The 8,899-nt window shown below is 46.1% G+C and overlaps 1 protein-coding gene across 1 annotated transcript in view; it reads right to left on the reverse strand.

Annotated features, from left to right (window-relative positions):
- Window positions 1-8,899, reverse strand: part of RNF13 (ring finger protein 13) — a 45,879-nt gene that overhangs the window by 25,196 nt on the left and 11,784 nt on the right. The window contains exon 3 of the mRNA XM_030886959.2: window positions 5,725-5,830. Within this exon, the coding sequence (XP_030742819.1) occupies window positions 5,725-5,830 (106 nt within the window). The remainder of the gene's footprint in view (window positions 1-5,724; window positions 5,831-8,899) is intronic.

Raw genomic sequence — 8,899 nt, forward strand, 5'->3', positions numbered from 1 at the left:
GCGTCCTCCGTCCTTGACAAGGGTGTTGTCGCTGATCCTGTTACAATGCTGCCTAGCTGCGCTGCCAGAACTTAGAGTGAACTTGAAAATCCCCCTCGAAAGTGCTGCTCCTCGGAAGCTGATCTGGGCTCACGAGTTCGGCACTCCTCCCTCCTCGCGCATAAAGTCTGCTCAACTCCTCGGGCAGGTTCCTGTCAGCGGATCCAATGGAGATGTCCACGGTCCTGCTCCTGGTGCTGCTGTGACCACTGGGCCTCCTCCACTGGACCGTGAACAGGCTGTCTCCTCCCAAACTGAGGCTGCATCTTCTGCACTGCTGTGTCCTTTCATAAAAACAAGGCTTACCTTTGGAAACTCTTGATTTCTTTGGGGCACTGCCCTCATGAATTTTTCGCACGCATCAATGAATCCCCCATTCTTCCCTCCAAGCGTCACAATAAATTTGATGCTTGTTCCTGCTCCAATTCTCACAGAATCATGTTGTTCTGAAAAGGGCTCTTTTCAAACTGATCTTATCGTCCTTCCTCCCACAAACTAGCTCCTGTCCAGATGTGATATGACACTTTTGTGTTAGTCTGGGTAGACTAAAAAAAAAAAATTCATACACACTCATATGTGTATAAGAAAGCTTTATATACAACAGTTGAATCTTTAGAAAACATCCCAGCCCAGTCCAGATCAAGTCCATAAGTCCGATATTAGTCCATATATCCAATACCAATTTATAAAGTCCTTTTCAGACTCAGGAAACACATGCAATGACGCTGAATGCAGGATGATCGCAGGCCAGTGGGTGGGAAGTCTTGTGGATCCAGTGGCGGTAGAGGCATCTCAGTGCTGGTTCCTTCAGCTCCGAGGTTCTGGCTGCATCAGGGTAGCTTCTTGTGACTTCTCCACAGACATGTTGCACAGGGAGTGTGGAGAGAGGAGAGCGAGGGGAGGGGGATACCAGAGTTCCCAGAATCCTCAGGAGAAGGCCATGTCCACACAGAGACCTCACTGGCTATCACCTGACTGACAGGTTAAACTCTACCCCTTCACTCTCAATCCTCTCAAATTGACAAATGATTACATAATTGCCACAGCTGTAGTGAGTTTAGCTTGGTCCAAAAAAAGAAAAGAAATTCATGAATAGTTGTTGTTTTTCCAGAATGTACATTTTCCATGACCTTTTAGAACATCCCTCATACATCAAAATTTACTAAATTGAGCAATCATCACACTTGAACCATTTGGCATAACGAAACTGGCTGACTTGGGTCCAGACTGGACCCCTTTTTTTCTTCCGCCTTATTTCAGTTTCTTATCCTTAAGCTAGACTTTCGAACAAAAACTTTTAATGGTGCTTGGAAAATCAGAGTAAGGGTCAGGTTATGATCGCAGGGGATCTGTTCCATTAAACCCACTGCCTGACCTTTTCCTTTGCAAACCGTGTTCTTAGAATCCTTACAGTAGGTCCTGCAAAACTAATCTTGAAAGTGCTCACCCAAGCTGAGTCCAGTATGTCCGGAGACTGAGAAAACAAGTTCTTTGAAAATATGTAGTGTCTATCACCTGAACCTCCTGGGAGCTTGTGACTGATGAGCAACGCTCTGTAAGCAAAAACTGATCAGAAAAGCACTCGTTAGTCCCAATATTTCTGTATTTAAACTGTGCTCGGCGCCAGCTCCCTAGAGCATACTGCACCTTCCCCATACGCAGCGGTTCCAGCTGTCTACTCCAGGGAAACGCTTTCTGCATTCCTTCCTCAGAGAACCGCTGAGTTTGCTTGTGTGACAAATGTAAATGCACATACGTTTATTATAATTCAACTGAATAAAAACACTTTGTGAGAAGCTGAACGATAACACTAAGTGAACAGCGAAATAACAGGGTGGCGAACAAAGAGGGAGGAGAGAGAACGAGGGAGGAGGGAGGAAGCAGGGCGAGAGGGCGGAGGAAGCGCAGGGAGAAAGAGAAAAGTTGAGTTACCATCCTAAGCGTCGGGGAAAAGCACAAAGCAGACAGGAACACGAGTGAACCATGTGTCACTTGTACACCCACTACACTGTGCAGACGGGAATGGCATGCGATGTGAATCCTGTACAAACACCTATTGACCACCATACGGGGCTGGTTCCTCACTGCTGCGCAGAAACTGCCCCTGCAGCCAGAGTGGGCCACAGTGGCCGCTGTGGCCACCGCAGGGCAGCAGCTAGGGCACAGTCAGCGGGAGCAGGCAAGGAGGGTGCAAGCTCTACCTAGCAAGCATCCCAGCCCTCCAAGCTCGGCCTGTCCTCCCACCTGAGCAGCAGGGGCTGGCCCTGCCTCTCACCTGCCTGCCACTGGGCAATGCCCAAGGCCCCAGGCACAGAGCCATGCCCTCTCCTGCAGTTCTTGTACCCCTGCGATGGCCCAGAGTCCAAACCGGTAGGAGAAAATAACTTAAAAGAAAACTGGTTTCCCACTTGAGACAATGGACGTACGTGTATGTGGTTGAATGTTGCCTAAAGGGACATGGAGTCATCACCCAGTTGGAATTCACTTCATGGTACTAACAACACTAACCAATCATATTGGATTAAAAATAATAATAATAAGCTATTTGTAAGACACAAGATTAAACCTTAATGACATATTAAGACAAAGACAAAAAAATACAGTGATAGAAAGCTACACCCTGAAAATATAACACAAAGAAAAGTGGGTGCATCAAACAAAATATAATTTGAGTGAAAAAATCAATTAATACCTGATTAATGATAAAAAAGGAAATCACTGAGAAAATGAGAGAATTACTGGCTGGAGTAAAACCTTCATACGCTCAGCAATGCTTAGCTCAAATTAGATGCAAAATGTGCGCTGCAGACTCACACAGACGCAGGGGGCATTGAGCACTTGGAATTGTCTCAGGAGCCCGTGGTGACCTGGGCTACGGGGTGCGCTGACGTCCCAGAAACCCCGGGGGCAGTGCGACTGTCCGACGGGGATGGTGTGGTGGAATCCACACAGTGCTGAGTATGAAAAGGAACCTAGGGAGGCCGGAGGTGAGGGCTGGGCTGCAGCTACAATGTGGGCAGTCTGCAGTGACCAGCCCCCCCCAGAGAGAGATGAGACGGCCTGGAGACGCCGGACAGGACAGTGTCAGACACGGAAATGATGATAAATGGTCAAGGGCTCATGAGGGAGGGAGGGAGGGAAAAATGAGGAGCCAATACCTAGGGCTCAAGTAGAAAGAAACTGTATTGAGAATGATAGTGTACAAATGTGCTTGACACGATGGATGGATGGATGGATGGATGGTGATGAGTTGTACGAGCCCCCAATAAAATGATTTTTAAAAAAAGACGTGCAGCCTCCGAAAGCCCCCCTAGAGCACAGCAGTTCCACTCTGTCTTGTGGGGTCGCCATGAGACAGAATGAATGCATCCAACACAGTGGGTTTGGTTTGATTTTTTTAGTAAGTGCAAAATTCACATTGGGTTATGAAAACTTGGCCCTACAAAAGGAGGTAAAATAGAGACTTTACAATTGCATGCACGGATTGAAGGCTGAAAAGTTACTGTAGGTGTATTTCTCATGTCAGCCAATCCGAATTCTGCTAATAAGTTGGAGTTTTTTAAATTAATCATTTTATTGGGGGGTTCTTACCAATCTCCTAACAATCCCTTGTTCGATAGTACCAAGCACACTTTGGCTCTCAATCTCTCTCCTCAGCCCCAACAAACGGGGGCACTTGGGAACTGCAGGGTTGCTGGGTGCCACCCAGCCTGCCCATCGCGCTATAAGCCGTGGTAGTTTTTACCACAAGCAGACTCCATGCGCATGCTCTACAACAAATGTAATTGCGTTAAGAAATTAGTAGGGGGAAAAAATACTGAAAGAAACTATGTTTTTGGAAATTTAAAAAAATTTGCTTAATTTATAAACCCCAGAAGAAACCATAATTGCTGTTTCAATTTCTGAAGGGGCCTTCTAATCTACTTGTCTCTTGGATTCTAGATGCTTGAGAAAAAGATGTGAGTGGGCAGATGGAGGCAAAGTAGAGCCCTAACCACAGGGATCCCTCCAACAAGTCATTTCATTTCCTCTAAGACAAAGGCCAGGGATTATGCCCAGTTCCCCTTTCACATGAATGGAAACATTAAGTATGGTAAGGAAGCATTCTATATTACAAAATAAAAAACCCAATGAGAGTAAAAGTATCATGCGTCAACAGTTGTGGCATGCAGCCAAAATGACTCTAGAGAGAAAATTATAACCGACGCTCATATTCTGGAAAAGATTTAATAAACATACAGTTCAACAAGCTAGAAGAAGTAAAGCAATATATTTTTTAAGTAAATTTTTTAAAAGAATAGCAAAAGCAGAAATCAAAGCAACATATTAAGATAAAGAAAGAACTGAAGTCCCCCTGGATTGAAACTACTTGGCTTCAAGATGTCTACGCACCCTGTCCGTGGGCGAGTCCCACGATCCTAGCACTCACTGTAGGCACAGGATGAACCCTTCTTCAACGAAAGGAAAAGGCGACTCCACAGACTACTTCTCAGAAAGATTGAACTGGCAAGGCTGAACAAGCAAGGGCAAGGAGAGAGCATCTATCGCACATGGAGACCAGATCGCTGCCCTCGAGCCCATGCCGACTCACAGCGAGTCTAGGGGACAGGGCAGAGCTGCCCGCTGTCTGAGGCGGTAACTCTTCACGGAGGAGGAAGCTTCCTTTCCTCCCACGGAGCATGGGTTTCCAGCTGCTGAAGGTGCAGTTCGACCAATTTGAAAACAGACAAGACAGACAATTTCTTAGGAATGTAATTTATAAGAAGTAGAACCCACCTGGCTGCCCAGATGATTATGCGCATAAGTCATTATACGCAGAGGGCCTCAGGAGCACCTCCACACAAGGTCCAAACAAAGCACACTCCACAAAGCGCTGCTGCGCAGACACTGCTTGCGGTTGCATTGCATGGCGTCTGCAGGGTGTCTAATGAAATGGTCAGAAAAGCAGCCCGAGGGGGAGTTGGTTGTGGCTCTGAGGGACACTGCAGGGACGAGCAGAGCTGCCCCACGGGTGTCCACGGTGGAACCGGCACATCTACAGGGGCAGAGCGCCTGTTTTCCCCGTCGGGTTCCTGGGGGTCAAACTGCCACAGCCTCTCACACTGCACTACCAGGGCTCCTTAAGTTAAATATTAGATAAGCCAACTTTCATCTTACTTTCTACCCATAAATAACTTTTAAAAAACATTGTATTTCAAAGTACAGTGTAGACATTTGTATCCTTCCCCCCAAAATACTTTAGCATGAATATCACTAATTCGAGTGTGGTATTTATTTATATTTTTTTCTCTTTTGTAAAACCTACACATAATGAAATACACAGAATTTAAGTAGACAATCTGTTGAGTTCAGAGAAAAACAGAGTTTGCAATCCAAACTTTCATCTAGATACAGAACAGTCTTCTCATCCCCGAAAGCTCCCTCATTCCTTTCCTAGGGAGCCCTTCCTTACCCCCACGGCCCAGAGACAGCACTCTTCGCATTTTCTCCCCACTCAGGTCAGACATGGCTTTTCTACAACTTCATATAAATGGACTTATGCAATATATACTTTTTGGAGAGGAATTTCTTTCAATCAGCACCATGTTTTTTTGTTTTGTTTTAAGCACCGTATTTTATGAGATCTCGCCATGGTTTTCTGTCTACTTATAATGCATTAAAAATACGCACAGGTCACTTACTTACCATGAAGATGACTATCAAGATGAGACAGATGCCCACTATGATCAGGAAGGGAATTAGGTAGTACTCCAAAGGAAGGGTAAACTCTGGAACTAAGATAATGTGGCCCCTAAAAGAAAGCAAAATGCAGTAATTGAGAAGTAGTAAGAGTCACCACCTCATAATGAGGTTGATTAAAGGTAGGAAAACTACTTTAAAAACTTTTGAATAATATAACTCATCGTACCACATGTAACTCATTTTCTAATATATTATTTCCAAGAATTTATAGTCTTTAAGTCTATTTTACATATTTGCCAAGATAACTGGGCTATCTAATGAAAAATAAGCTAATCAATACTTGGAGAGATGTTAATAACTTAGTTTAACAACCTGGACAAAGGCTATCTTTTATAGGCAAAATCAACATCAAATGGTAGTATTTTAGTTATCCTGTCCATAAGAACCCTCAAACCAACCAAATTACTGCTCATAAAGTATAGATCCCCCCCCCACCCCCCCCATAAAAATCATGCTCCTTCGCTTTATCTGCTTTCCACCTATCTGTTAGGATAAGAATGAAGTATAACCTCTGGGAAATGTGGGTGGAAAATGAGACATTAATAAATTTCCCTGTTCCGCTGGACTGTGCAGAAATGCGTATGTCAGTGGGGAAATACTGTGTGACCTACTCAACTTTTTTGTAGTGAAGGTGTCAGAGCTAGTGTATCACCTTTAAGACAAAATTCTCATTTCCTGTTTCCTCTGTTTATGCTGGACGCTCATTCTTTCTGACATATTAACTTGGACCATCAGTACAACTGTCAGGCATCCGGCTGTTTCAGCTGACTCCAGGCCTGAGCTTGCCCTCTCAGACAAAGGTCGCCGATGCCCCACCAGACAGTCTACATCCTGGACGACTCCTGCCTGTGCTCCGCTCTGCAGTCCCACGCAGGATGACCCTGCTTTGCTGCCAGTTCACGCCCGTCTTACAGAGGTTCTTCCATGGGGTTTAGAGAAGCCTTAAAATCTACTTCCATAAAGATTCCACTCACTCACTCGCTGAGTGGCATGGAGTCAAAGCTGTCTCACAGTGACCGGATAGAAATGCCCCTACGGGTTTCCAAGACGAACTCTTTATAGGAGTAGTAAGTCTCACCTTTCTCTCTCGGAGCTGCTAGTGGTTTCAAACTGCAGACCTTGTGGTTTGCAGCCCAATGGGTAACGACTGTGCCACCAGAGCTCCGATTTCACAGTCTCGGAAACCCACGCGGGCAGTCCTACTCTGCCCCATGGAGCCACTGCGCGTCAGAACCGACTGCACGGCAGAGTTCGGGTTTTTGCTTTCCCCGGTAACTTGGCTCCCTGTTGTTGCTGTCAGGTGCTCTTCAGTCGGCGCCAACTCAGCGACCGTGCGCACAGCAGAATGAGACACTGCCTCGTCCTGCGTCGGCCTCACAGTGTTGACGTGTCAGCCACTGTGTCGCTCCATCTCCTTGATGGCCTTCCTCATTTTTGCTGACCCTCTACGAAGCATGATGGCCCTCTCCATGGACTAATCTTGGGTTGCCTGCTGCAGGATCATCCGTTCGAACTCACCAGCCGCTTCATGGGAGAAAGATGAGACTGCTGTCGGGTAAAGAGTTATCAACTTGAAAACTCAAAGGTGCAGCTCTACCATCCGACAAGGTCACTGAATCTGAACAGATGCAATGGCAGTGGGTTTGTTTTGTTTGTCTTGTGTAATCTTTCCTGATAAAACAACCAAAGTATGTGACATGAAGTCCTGTCATCCTCACTTCTAAGTGACATCATAGCAGAACTGTTTCAAAGACAGATTCCTCTCTCTCTGGTAGCTCACTGTACTTGCAATATTCTTCACCAACATCAGCATTCAAAAGCGTCGCTCATACTTACTGCCCAGCTTCCACAAGCACATAATGTGCTTGAAGGTCAAATCACAGCAGCCCTCAGCGTGCTCTTTTACACCGTAAAGAGGTCTTGTGCAGAGCTGCCCAATGCATTACACTGTTAGACACCTGGTTACTGTTTCCATGAGCACTGATTGTGGATCCCAATGACGTGTAATCCCTGACAGCCTCCATCTCTCTCTACTTACCCTACATGTTAGCTATTGGTCCAGTTGTAAGAATTTTAGTTTTCGTTACATTGTGCTGTGATCCATACTAAAGGCTGAAATCTGTGATCACCAGCCGGGCCTCAAGGCCTCCTTGCTTTCAGTAAGCAGTTTTGTCATCTGCGTATCACAGGGTGTTCATGATCGTTCCCCATTCTGATGCCACGTTCCTCTTCACACGGGCTAGTTTCTCTTACCAACCACGCAGGACACAGACTGGATAAGCTACGGTGAAAGGACACAACCCGATACAACACTCTTGTCCTGATTTTAAACCAGGCAGCATTCCCTTGCCCTGCTCGAGTGACTGCCTCTTCGTGTAGGGGCAGGCTGCACTGAGCACAACCAAGTGTTCTGCTTGCTCCGCTCGTCCCAGTGTTATGCAGAGCGTGTTCTGACCCACACCGCTGAGGCCGCTGCTGCATCAATGAAACACAAGTAAACATCCTTCTGGTATTCTCTGCTTGGAAACAAATCCAGCTGACTTCAGCAATTATATGCCTTGTTCCACGTCCACCTCTGAATCTGGCTTGAATTTCGGGGTGCTATCTGTTGATATACTGCTCCAACTGTTTTTCTGAGTTATCTTAAACAAATGTTTACTTACAAATGATATTAATGATACTGTGCAGTAATTTCTGCATTCTATGGGTTACTCTTCTGTAGAACGGGCACAAATAGGGATCTCTTCCATTCAGATGGCAAGTAGCCGTCTCCCAAGTCTCTTGTCATGGATGAGTTATTGCTTCCAGTGCTTTGTCGATTTGTCAAAACATGTCAATCGATGTTTCCTCAGTTCCTAGAGGCACGTTTCTCTCCAGTCCCCTCAGGGCAGCTTGAACTGCAGTGTTGTCTTAATGTTCTCCAGGTGAACTCCGGGGGAGCCCAGCACCCACAGACAAGATCCATGGTGAAGGGTTCGTGAAGGAAGCGAACAGGTTGTCAGGCCTGTGAGAATCGCTCAGGACTGAGTCCTTAAGCAGGACTCGCCCCTCCTAAGTGCCCAAACGCCCACCACTCTGCTGTAAGCCTCACCCCTAGGGTGTGCAGTTCAAACTCCCC

The sequence above is a fragment of the Echinops telfairi genome, unplaced genomic scaffold (assembly GCF_000313985.2).
Source record: "Echinops telfairi isolate 266 unplaced genomic scaffold, ASM31398v2 ScPeMD7_4225;HRSCAF=4972, whole genome shotgun sequence".
NCBI classification, from domain to species: Eukaryota; Metazoa; Chordata; class Mammalia; order Afrosoricida; family Tenrecidae; genus Echinops; species Echinops telfairi.